At 44.9% G+C, this 12865-nt stretch overlaps 1 protein-coding gene across 1 annotated transcript in view; it reads left to right on the top strand.

The window, feature by feature from the left end:
* The window catches only part of RS1 (retinoschisin 1), a 112543-nt gene that overhangs the window by 17248 nt on the left and 82430 nt on the right, over positions 1-12865 (top strand). Inside the window, exon 2 of the mRNA XM_063957359.1 lies at positions 2960-3028. Coding sequence (XP_063813429.1) covers positions 2960-3028 — 69 coding nt within the window. The remainder of the gene's footprint in view (positions 1-2959; positions 3029-12865) is intronic.

Below are 12865 nucleotides of genomic sequence, written 5' to 3'. Positions count from 1 at the left end.
CCCTTTGAGATTGACATCACCTGGTCTTTCCAGACGATGATTGAGAACAATCCATGACACTGCCAGGTCTCAGCTGTCGAAAGGGGGCAGTACAAGGTATTAACTCTGCAGGGTGCCCAAACTTTTGCAGATGCCATTTTTTGTTTTCTGTTCTTTTGAACTTTTTTTTGACATGTTATAAGAATGTCTAATCTGTAATTTGATGCCTTTTGGAGATTTTTCCATCTTTCCTTGGCTTCTTTTTGCACATTAAAATGAATTTTTGCCTGGGGTGCCCAAACTTTTGATCCACACTGTATAGGGAAAAAACCCACATGACTACTTTCTCAGCCTCCCCAATCTCTGAGTCGACATTTAGAATGTGGACAGTGTAATGTTGACAGCCATAATGTTGACAGCCGACTTTAAGGCTAGGTTAGGCTTTGGTTAGTGTTAAGGGTTTAGCCTTAAATTCAAACTGAATGTAAAATCGCATTGTCAACATACAGAATGTAGACATTCTATCAATGCTGATATGTCAGTGTTGACATTTCACATGTTGACTTTTTTTTTTTTAAAGTTAGAGTTTTTATTGAGAGTGGTCAGTAATCACAAGGTTAACAAAAACAGACTTGTGCAGGTTAGGGAAATAGAACATGAAAACAACCGTTTCACATATCAAGTTAGAAATATAAAAACAATTCTATGAAATCATAGACCAACAGATATTAGTAATATGCTCCCTGCTAATTTCTAAGCGCATACTTGACCTGTCTCGTTTTATTTTATAGATATAGTATAAATTTTATACTAAAACTGAGAGTAAACCCGTGAAGAGTAAAAGTAAAAGAGAAAAAGAAAAGGCAGGGAGAGAGGACGCTAGAGTATATAGCTCAATAGAGGGAAATCATTGGGACAATTACATATGGGGAGGCAAGAGGGTGGGAACAGTTCCCCGTATCAATAGGAGAGGGGGAGACAACATAGGTGATAGAGGTATTAGCAGAGTTAGCAGTATTAGCAGCATCAACATAGTCCGGGCATCAATAAAGACCGAGCGAGGTACCAAGGAGACCAGATGTTGTGGAACTGGGCCACTGTGTTATTTCTCAGGCTTGTAATATATTCCATACTGGCTATATAATTAATCTTGGACATCAGTAATGCCTTGGAGGGAGGTTTATGGTCTTTCCAGCATTTAGCTATCAGAGATTTTGCCGCCATGCAAAGTAGCATGGCAAGCTTGTCCTGGGTTTTGGGTAACATTGGTATGGGGGCATGAAGTAGAGCAGTTTCAGGGGAGAGGTCTAAATTATGTCCGCATGTTTGAGCAACAAGTGCTCCTACCATTTTCCAAAATGGGCGAATCGAGGGGCACGTCCACCATATGTGGTAAAAGGTGCCCTCCTCTCCACAGAGTCTCCAACACATATTTGATGTCGTGGGGTAGATGGAATGTAACATGTTGACTTTTTGAATGTCAACTTCTTATACCACACCTGTGTAGGCTTTGTGTGCACTTAGGGTTTTGTTCAGGTTGGAACAGAGAGTTGGCAAGTATGGTAGCAGTAATCACTAAAACTAAGGTCAGATATGGAAAGCAAATATATGACATTTTTGTAAATGTCTTGTACTGTACATTTCTGGTAATAATATGTTTTCGCTTTCTCCATAATATACAATAGGCCCATACTAAGCACCTGAGCTGTTTATTGTATAATTAAAAAAAAGAAAGTTTAATGGTAAAATATTTTGAAGATCACAAAGCTCTCAGGAAGCAGCAAAGACTCCAAGTGTTATTATGTTCAGGTTCTGTGACCACCGGTAGAATGCAGGGTCATACTTGCCCACAGGGGTACAGGGGAAACCACCGGTGGGGCCAACTGCCTAGGGGCCCTCCTCCTCTAGGGATCAGGTTCCAGACTGTGCACTATTTTAATTATACATACAGTATGTGACATTATACTACACAGGACTATGGTATATTTTCTAGAGTGCATTGCTGTTATCAATCTGGTACATTATTGTGCATGCACTAGCAGTATTTACTATATATATTTATCAATGGGCCAGATCATGTATTCACTAATGCTTAGCGAAGCATCTGTGGTGACCGGCCACATCCCCTCTGAAGACTGGTCACTCCCATAAGAATGGGCACCTACCACTGCATTTCTCCGGTGGGTCCTTCATGCTTCAGTCCGACACTGGTATAGAATGTATAACATATCTGAAAATCGAGGGACCATAGATTCTGGGACCTAACAGAGTGGCCAGACCCAGATGGTTTTCACCTCTACTATAGTTACTGCACCAATTGTAGTTACAGTAGGCCCGTGCTTTGGCACTGATTATTATAGACAGCATGGCACGGTTCAGACTGCTTTTCTCATTCATTACTGTAGGAGAATGGGAAAGTGCATAAGTATGTCCGTGAAAATTAATTGAGACCAAAGCTCAATACCTCTGTGGATAGAAAATTAGCATGGTCTATTTACTAAACCAGGAATATGTCATCCATACTTCCTGTGATAAATAAGCCACATTACGTGACCGCTGAAGAGGTCATTGCACTGTATGTAATGAGAAATATGCAACAGCAGACTTTTACCAAAGATTTATAAGGTGCTGGGTTCTAAGGGGATGTAGTTATGTGACCGGCGGTCAGGAGACTGCCGGTCGCAACACCTCCCCCTACATCCCGCCAATTCTAAGAGGCATTGAATCACTGCATGACATGCAATCATCATGCCTGCGGCAACGTGTATTGGTAATATGTACTCATATATTTGTATACTGACACCATAATGCTAGAGACTGAACCTGCATTTACATGAGTAAGCTCAATTATCCCCAGATTCCTGGAGCCCTGTGATACATGTACTTAATGAGCCAGTATGGAAATCCCTTCTTGTTGTTCGCCCCTGATTGTTTCTTCTGAGATACAGTATTTTAAATAACACTTTCCTTCGTCCTGCAGCTGTGCAAGGTGGCAAATATGGTGAAGATGCCGCACCTGCTGATAGTGAGAATGACACATCTACAAAAGGTCTGGCGATATCAAGGGTGTACTTACTGTTATTTGTTTGCATTTAAAGTCTAGCATCAAGTTTGATATTACCTGTAGTTATTAATTTATTCACAGGGGGAGATGTACTAAGCCTCGGAGAGAGATAAAGAGGAGAGGCATAAAGTACCAGCCAATCAGCTAACTGCCATGTTACAAAAAAGGACAGTTTGAAAAATTACATTTATTTAAAAATTGACAGTTAGGAGCTGATTTGTTGGAAGTTTATGTCTCTCCACTTTATCACTCTATACAGCTTAGTACATTTCCCATAATGTTTTGTAGAACTTTTGCCAGTACCAACAACCCACTGACATAAATAATATATATTGATATCCTGTATCTTGCAGGGTATCTTACAATAAAAATATACAAATCACCCCAAAATTAGATTTATTTGAATTAATTTCCCAACAGAAAGACTCAGGAGAAAGCCTGGAGAGTAGACCAGTTGGCAGGCTCTGCTTGTCAGTCCTCTGTTTATGTGCCAGCCTTTCATGTCAGCATTCTCAACACACAAACAGAAAGGAAAGCGGTTCAGCAATGTGAATATGGTCTTAATACACCTGGCAGAGGCATTGTCATCGTCGTCGGGACTAGGGAGAGTAACAATGGGGAGCATACTGTACCACATCCCCCTGGGGGAATGCCTACCACTGTTGTACATTTTAACTATTAAGAGCACACTACTGTATGCTTCAGTCAGCCATCATAAGAAAACATAACTAGGGTAAAGTAAAATAAAATAGGCTTGTATCAAATAAAGTGATATAGAGACCTAGGGTGTGATTCAGAGGTGGACACAGTGCCACTAGGTGTGTAGTTGACCAATGTTTCTTTTACTGCGCATCCACCCTAGTCACACCATGCCTGTGTCATAACTGTACGTGCACAGAGACAAAGCATAGACTCTAACAAGGGGTCTGAGAATTATATGTTGTTGTTTCTGGGAGGTAACAGTGGGGGAAGCGAAGCCGACGCGGACATATTGCTGAAAGCGGCTTCATTCAAAGATGCACAGCCGTTCACACAGAAGGCCATTTTCAGATGGAAAAACTGTTCCTGCAGAGCTGTTTCAAGTTTTGATGGTGCGACTGAGGGTGCTTCAAAATACATGGAGTGATTGTATTGTGCGACACAGTGCTCTCACGGTAATATCCCAGTAGTCAGGTGTAGTCCTTCAGAGAGTACCTCTAAAACTGAATATAGCAGGAGTAGGTGCCCACTATACACTGTATATCCCATTCTGCTTCATTGTAAAATATAACAAATCCCTAAGGGGTACAGTCAGACCAATCTGATGAAGATAGTGAGCTGTTAAAAGTCCCAATTGTGGTATCTAACAGCAGGAATAGTTCTGTCTTACTGGTAAGCCTTAGGGTACTCAGCGGGAGAGTGCTAACTGCTATGACTCCATGAACTTGATTGTTGTGTCTCAATGCATACATTCCTTATATGAAAGTTTTATATACCTCATGGAGCCACCAGGTTAGCAACAGATGAACCTTCGGAGTCAAAAAGATCATGTGAAATCTTATCCGATAAGGCAGGCCGTCCCACTTGGAAAGGATTAACCTCTGCAGTGGCCGGGAATGATATTGAGTGTACTCAGCTAAAATTAATTGGCCTGATGGTGTCGAAAGCCGACACCATCAGGCCAATTACTTGCGTCGCCGAGTGTATATACACTCTACTCAGAATGGTGCTGGCTGGACGCACACACAGCTGCTGTTGATCGATTGAAGACCATGCTGACAAATTCACCGGTCCTGCAATACTTCAACGTGCATGATCCGGTAGTCCTCTCTGCTAACACTTCACAGAGTGGTCTAGGAGCCGTGTGCCTCCAACACCGCAGACCAGTGGCTTTTGCTTCCAGGGCTCTCACTGACACTGAAACCAGGTATGCACAAATTGAGAAAGAACTGTTGGCACTGGTGTTCGCCTGCCACCGTTTCCATGACATCACCTATGGTCATCCTGTCATGGTGGAAACCGACCATCAGCCTCTCATCATCATACTGAAGAAACCCATCCACTCTGCTTCTTCTCGTATTCACGGCATGATGCTCAAGCTGCAGCGGTACAACCTGGATGTCATATATAACTTTCGACTACTGACATAAATGCTGCTGAGGATGACTATGAGGTCCTGGCTGTGGAGGTGCTCCCTACCAAGCGGCTGGCAGAGCTGCGTGCTGCTACACTTGCGGATGATCTTTGCCAGCATCTCTCTGCTGTAATTCTCAACGGCTGGACATCCTCTACCAAGAAACTGCCGCACTGCCTTCGCTCCTTCTACTGTATGAGAGATGAGCTCACGGTGTCTGATGGTGTCATCCTGTGCGGTCATCGCTTCGTGATTCCGGCTGCCCTTCAGATGTTCTACACCCAGCAGATGCACCAGGGCCATCCCAGCCTGGAGGCTACCAAGCGTAGGGCCCGTGAAACCACATTCTGGCCCTCCATGTACGGTGACATTGACTGTGTTGTCTCATGTTGTGCACCCTGCAATGCCTTGCGTCCACACCTGCCATGGGAGCCCATGCTGCTCCATGACATTCCTGATCTACCGTGGTCCATTCTTGCGGCTGATCTATTCGAATGGAGGGGGAAGGAGTATCTGGTACTAGTTGACTCCTATTCAGGATGGTTCGAGATAAACTACTTGCCCAGCACCACAAGTCACATGGTCATTGCAAAGCTGAAGAGATACGTTGCAGCACATGGCACCCCACAGCAGCTGACCACTGATAATGCCATGCAATTCAAGAGTAGAGTGTTCAAGGACTTTGCGAATACATGGGACTTTCCAGCACATCACTAGTAGTCCACACTACCCACAGTCAAATGGATTGGCAGAGCGTGCAGTTCACTCTGCAAAGCACCTAATGGAGAAGTGTGCACGAGATGTATCGGACATATACTTGGCACTGTTAAACTTGAGAAACACGCATTGAGATGGACTTCCATCCTCCATACAGTGCCTATTAGCACGGCGCACCCGCACAGGCATCCCAATGGCAAAGCAGCTCCTGCAACCCAGAGTAGAGCCACAGGTACGGGAGAACATCAGCAAGCGCAGAATGGCTGCTAAAGCTTCTTATGACAGATCAGCATACCGCCTGCCACCACTGCCTCCAGGCCGGCCTGTCCGCATGCAAACCGAGCAAGGATTTGACAGAGTGGCAGTGGTTCATAATCCTGCAGGTCGTCCAAATAGCTACGTGGGACAGTCTGATAATACCCTTTATGAACGCAACCATCACCATCTGTTAAGTGTACCTGAAGAAAGCTCTACACAGCCTGACTCATCAGTTTCTACCACAGCTGCAACCAATGTCAGTGATGATTCGCATTGCATGGACAGTCCTTCCTCAGAGACCACATCTGAAGTAATAGAACCCTCTGGTGTCACAGCGGACATGCCTATAGGCAGGGCTGTCTTAACAACCGTGTAGGCCCCTAGGCGGCACAGCAATGCACTGGGCCCCCTACCCATCCTCCAGCAGTAGGGGTGGTGGCTGCTATCAGCGGCAGCTTTGATGTCCCGCAGGTGGCAGGAGGTGTTCTATCTTCCGCTCAGCATGTAGGACCTGGAGCAATAATTTCTGCTAATTATTCCTTTACTGCACAGATAAGGCTAAACCGTAGATGGGGGTATTGGGCTAAATGAATAAGCCCTGGTACATAACTTCCATGGTGGTAGGGGGTGTTTAATACATAGGGGAGGGGTGGATAGTGCAGTGGGCTTAATATTTATAATTTTCCGGTGGGAGGGCAGCTTGCTTGACTGCAGATATCTTAAGTTTCTGAAAATATATTTCCTAGCTTTGATAGGGATAAAAAAATCTACAGAGTCCCACCTTTCAGGAAGTCTTGGGGACTTGGGGATCAGAGTTCAGGAGCCAGAGCAATTCAACAACAAAAATCTAAAACTGCATACCAGACGTGTGGAGCTGGAGCAGGGAGCAGCTGCTGGAAGGCTGATATCTCTGGCTCTGGGCATAGTAGAGACAAGCTGCCAGTGTCCACCAAAAGGGGAGAGTCACAGCTTTTGGATTACACCCCCAGAAAAACTCTAAGTCAGACAGAACCCGAGATATCTGGCTGGGAAGAGAAATTAACAGGCTTGGATGGGGACCACTGCTTTTAAGTCGGATATCTCCGGTTCCTCAGGGCCGATTTTCAAAAATCTGGAACCCCTGGAAAGAGGGGCCTCTTAGCTGTCTGCCTACGGCACTTATACTCCTGGGGCCCTTGGGCAAGAGCTCATTGAGCCCATACGAAAAGACGGCCCTGCCTATAGGTTCCCAGTGTACCATTGCCAGATCGGACCGGTTGTCCAAACCCAACCCAAAGTTCCAAGACTTAATTGTATAATGTCTTTTCTTTTGTTCACGCCTAACATTGTCACATTGTTGCATTTGTTTCATCTATGTTCTGCATTGTTCCAGTTTGAAAGGGGGAATGTAAATGTATGCTGTGCATCATGGGAGATGATGTCATGCCGAGGTAACTCTCTTCCTGTTTGTGTCCTGTTACTTCCACTTGGTGTCTGGCTCATGCTGAGTAAAGACCTGTATTACACTGACGCTGCAAGTGTCGTCCTGATTTTGTTGTTACACATCTACACTAACAACCACAAATGAGTGCACCCAACTGCCTAGAATCCACAACAAAACCATGATGCAGCCTCCACCACTAACACTGCTCTATAAACATCACAACACTCGTTCTTTTTGTTATCCACAAATGTTTCCAATACGAGTTGGGAAGTACAAACAAAGCAAAAAAGCCACATAACTGGGTACAGATTATCTACTCTGGTGTTTTGTATGAGGTCTTCTTCGTTTAGTTGCCACCATTCCTAATTAGTGAAAGTTACAACTTATACGTTGGTTATTGGGATGATTCCAAGATGCATTCAGGTGTTGCTGATTGTGGAGTCAATTGACTGTAGGTATTTTGAATGTCTCTGGCATTTGTGAGCACTTACATTTGTGCAGTAGTTTATAGTCCAAGGTAGCAGTTGCCCTTGAAGTCACAGTAGTCTCCCTTCTATGCATACTGATTTTCCTACACATTTCCTCTTCTGTCGGCTGATTTCATCTTGTAGAGTGTTCTTATGTTGTATGTTTATTGCTGTTTTGCCATGATGTTATAAATTATTAATGTTCAGCTTTTTTCATAGTTCTATTTTAGTGCTCTTCTTAGATACATAGAGGCTGACGCAGAATTGGATGCATTCTTATTTGCATGTGTATCTTGCATGAAATTGTGCTTGGTATACCTTAGACTAGGGGTCAGGGAACTTTTTTTTACCTTTTACCCCAAAATATAGTTAGATACGCCGACGGTACCCTCATATATTATTGTGCATATATACTAGTTATCACTGTGTGTGTGTGTGTGTGTGTGTGTGTGTGTGTGTGTGTGTGTGTGTGTGTGTGTGTGTGTGTGTGTATATATATATATACACTGCTCAAAAAAATAAAGGGAACACTAAAATAACACATCCTAGATCTGAATGAATAAAATACTCTTATTAAATATTTTGTTCTTTACATAGTTGAATGTGCTGACAACAAAATCACACAAAAATTATCAATGGAAATCAAATTTATTAACCCATGGAGGTCTGGATTTGGAGTCACACTCAAAATTAAAGTGGAAAAATACACTACAGGCTGATCCAACTTTGATGTAATGTCCTTAAAACAAGTCAAAATGAGGCTCAGTAGTGTGTGTGGCCTCCACGTGCCTGTATGACCTCCCTACAACGCCTGGGCATGCTCCTGATGAGGTAGCGGATGGACTCCTGAGGGATCTCCTCCCAGACCTGGTCTAAAGCATCTGCCAACTCCTGGATAGTCTGTGGTGCAACGTGGCGTTGGTGGATGGAGCGAGACATGATGTCCCAGATGTGCTCAATTGGATTCAGGTCTGGGGAACGGGCGGGCCAGTCCATAGCATCAATGCCTTCGTCTTGCAGGAACTGCTGACACACTCCAGCCACATGAGGTCTAGCATTGTCTTGCATTAGGAGGAACCCAGGGCCAACCGCACCAGCATATGGTCTCACAAGGGGTCTGAGGATCTCATCTCGGTACCTAATGGCAGTCAGGCTACCTCTGGCGAGCACATGGAGGGCTGTGCAGCCCCCCAAAGAAATGCCACCCCACACCATTACTGACCCACTGCCAAACCGGTCATGCTGGAGGATGTTGCAGGCAGCAGAAGGTTCTCCTTGGCGTCTCCAGACTCTTTCACGTCTGTCACATGTGCTCAGTGAGAACCTGCTTTCTTCTGTGAAGAGCACAGGGCGCCAGTGGTGAATTTGCCAATCTTGGTGTTCTCTGGCAAATGCCAAACGTCCTGCACGGTGTTGGGCTGTAAGCACAACCCCCACCTGTGTACGTCGGGCCCTCATACCACCCTCATGGAGTCTGTTTCTGATCATTTGAGTAGACACATGCACATTTGTGGCTTGCTGGAGGTCATTTTGCAGGGCTCTGGCAGTGCTCCTCCTGTTCCTCCTTGCACATAGGCGGAGGTAGCGGTACTGCTGCTGGGTTGTTGCCCTCCTACGGCCTCCTCCATGTCTCCTGATGTACTGGCCTGTCTCCTGGTAGTGCCTCCATGCTCTGGACACTACGCTGACAGACACAGAAAACCTTCTTGCCACAGCACGCATTGATGTGCCATCCTGGATGAGCTGCACTACCTGAGCCACTTGTGTGGGTTGTAGACTCCATCTCATGCTACCACTAGAGTAAAGCATCGCCAGCCTTAAAAAGTGACCAAAACATCAGCCAGAAAGCATAGGAGCTGAGAAGTGGTCTGTGGTCACCACCTGCAGAACGACTCTTTTATTGGGGGTGTCTTGCTAATTGCCTATAATTTCCACCTGTTGTCTATTCCATTTGCACAACAGCATGTGAAATTGATTGTCAATCAGTGTTGCTTCCTAAGTGGACAGTTATTTCACAGAAGTGTGATTGACTTGGAGATACATTGTGTTGTTTAAGTGTTCCCTTTATTTTTTTGAGCAGTGTATTTATAAAATTATTTTTTGGCAATGGATGGGTTAATTAACACTTTCTCCCCAAAACACCAGAATGAATGTATGAAAGATGGACAAGGGGGAAAGGGGGGGACACACGACTTTTAGGAGACAGATGATCACATCCTCACCTCAGTAATGTCAGTGGGAATTTCCCACTGTTATGTGGGCCACTGTCTGATCCTGCGGAACTCCGTCTGCGGTCAGCCACAGAACACTTCAAGTTCTGTGTGTGGGTTGGCGGGCCGCAGGCAGGAGGACAGAACAGCGCAGGGCGGGCAGGAGGGAGCGCGGTGTGATGTCAGCACGTCACATCGTGAGCCGGCCTGTGCTGGACGGGGCTGTGTCTCGGCAGCGCAACCGTCCATTACCCCCCAGAATTTAATTTTTAGCCCGTTTGGGGTAATTTACCACTGTTCCCTGACCACTGCTTTAGACCTTGCTACTAAAAAGTATTAAAAGGGGATGGGAAGGGGCTTTCTCACATAGGCAAAGTCACACTTGCCGACATTGGAAATTCAGGCTCCAGGAGAGGTAGATACAGGTAGGCGACAAATTTTATAATTGCTGTCCTGCCCCCTCTACATTTTGCCATAATAGCGAATTGCGTCATCAGGTGTCTTGCCTCACCCACTTTATAAGGAAAACACCATGTTGTGGGGGAATTATCTAATTTCCTGGGGGCCGGTAAACTCTCCACCAAATTCTGGAGTCTTCAGAAATTTCCAGGAGCCTGACAAGTATGGCCAAACTTCAGTAAGAGCACGTTCACGCTAATGCGGCCAAGCAGACCAGCATATAGGCACACATGCTTCTTTTGCTTGCTATGGGCAGGTGCACATGCATACTGATAATAATGCCAATGCAGAGGAGTATGCCTCTTGCGATACATACGGCTGTGACTATGCGCAATAAATATGCTATTTTTAAATAAACTTCTCTATTAAGTCATTTGGGGGCATATTCATTATCCTTTAAATGTCACAATGTCTACACTCCCCAGGGGGTGCAGAAATTGTGACATTCATCAAACTCCAAAAAAGCATTTATTTTGGAGTTTGATCGTGAAACTGTTTGCTCAGATAGCGAACAGCCCCCGAATCTCTGCACAAGCTACCGTTTACATGCCGGCTTGTGCAGCAGGGACGGAGGGGGTAAGGGGTTGCTGCAGTGTGATCTCTGCAGCTGGGCAGCCTCCGGTAATAAAGGTGGCGTCGGTGGGGGGAGCAGGGGGGACTGCGGCTACAGAAAATCCTCTGCTGCAGCTGTGACTGATAGCCGGGGTGCTGGCAATAACATGCCATCAGCGGGGAGGGGGGGTTGCCGGGGTCGCCGCTACTTTGAGCAGCCGGGCAGCCTCGGCAATAACATGCCGCTGGGAGAAGAGGAGAGACCGCGGCTGCAGCTGGGCAGACCCACAATGAGAAAAAAAATATCACTTTCCTAAAAACTGTCTCCGCAAAAGGAGTAGTTTTTCGGAAGTGATCAATTTATTAGGCAGCAATAATGAATACTGGAAAAATTGTACTGAGAATTGAAAAACCAAAAATTGTCAGTTCACAATTTTTTCATGATGAATATACCTCTTAAAGTCTGCCCATTTTGTACCAACTCTTTATCAGCACTTAAAACAATAATATATAACTCATGGCAAACATAAGAAATAAGGATCAAATAAGGTTTGAGGTAAAAATATGGTAAAAAAAATGGGGCAGACTAGATGGGCCAAGTGGTTCTTATCTGCCGTCAAATTCTATGTTTTTATGTTTCTATGTTACCAGAGACACTCACATTAAAAATCAGAAATAACTATTTACATCCAGCTGACTACCCAATCAGTCAAAACTGAATGCACTTTGGTAATGACCCAATAAAAAACTAATATATTAATAGATAGACTCACAAGAGGGAGTAATACAAAAACACTTAGCATCCATAGCCTGCTGTAGAACATCACTATAACAAAATATTGATAATGTACTCAATTGAGTCCATTCTAACATGACACAGAAATGAAATTTAGAAATCTCTCAAGAGGAACTGTTAGGGTCTCCTGCCCTGTGCTGCCACGTCGTCATGGCAACCGGGAGACAAGTGCTAGTGGAGTAACCTGAGCGCAGCTGATACTCCGGTTCGGGTCTTTTGCTGTGCAGTGGTTATAGGCTCTGTGCACGGCAGGGGATCCGGTGCTGGTTTTTGTGCTCACAGTCTGTGAGGTCTGAGTGGGGCGTGGACAGCACCTGCTTTATAAGGCCTCTTTTCAGGGTAAGCAGATGCTGCTGAATCTCTGTTGGTTAGTCAGTTCATGAAAGTTAGCCAGTACTGTGTAGCTTTGTATTTGTTTGTTGCTTACTGCAAATAGGCCTGGGGATTTGGTATTACACTCTGCCAATCCAGACCTAGCAGTAAGACTGGAGTCAGTCGTTTAGCTTGCTGGGGTTCTGTTATTACTCTGTGAACTTAGCAAGTTTGCGGCTGTATTCTAACACTTGCCTGTCTAATCCTGTCTCACTGTGCTAGGTGTCAGGGGTCAGTTTAGTGGCAGTAAGCTTAAACCTGTGCACTGCAAGTGAGAATCAGGATTGTGGAGGCTCTCCTTGTGTCTATCATTCCATCTCTGACCAAGGAGTTTACTGCCACACCCGTTGGTAACCCTTTAGGGTTTTGCTGTTGCCCTTAGCAACAGCATTTTGGGTTCTCTACGTATTAAAACACAACATCTTGCTTTTTACATCTGAGCAGTTCTAATACAA

Source organism: Pseudophryne corroboree, chromosome 2 (genome assembly GCF_028390025.1).
Source record: "Pseudophryne corroboree isolate aPseCor3 chromosome 2, aPseCor3.hap2, whole genome shotgun sequence".
NCBI classification, from domain to species: Eukaryota; Metazoa; Chordata; class Amphibia; order Anura; family Myobatrachidae; genus Pseudophryne; species Pseudophryne corroboree.
The sequence above is the reverse complement of the archived record's forward strand: the minus strand, read 5'-3'. Positions and strand labels throughout refer to the sequence as shown.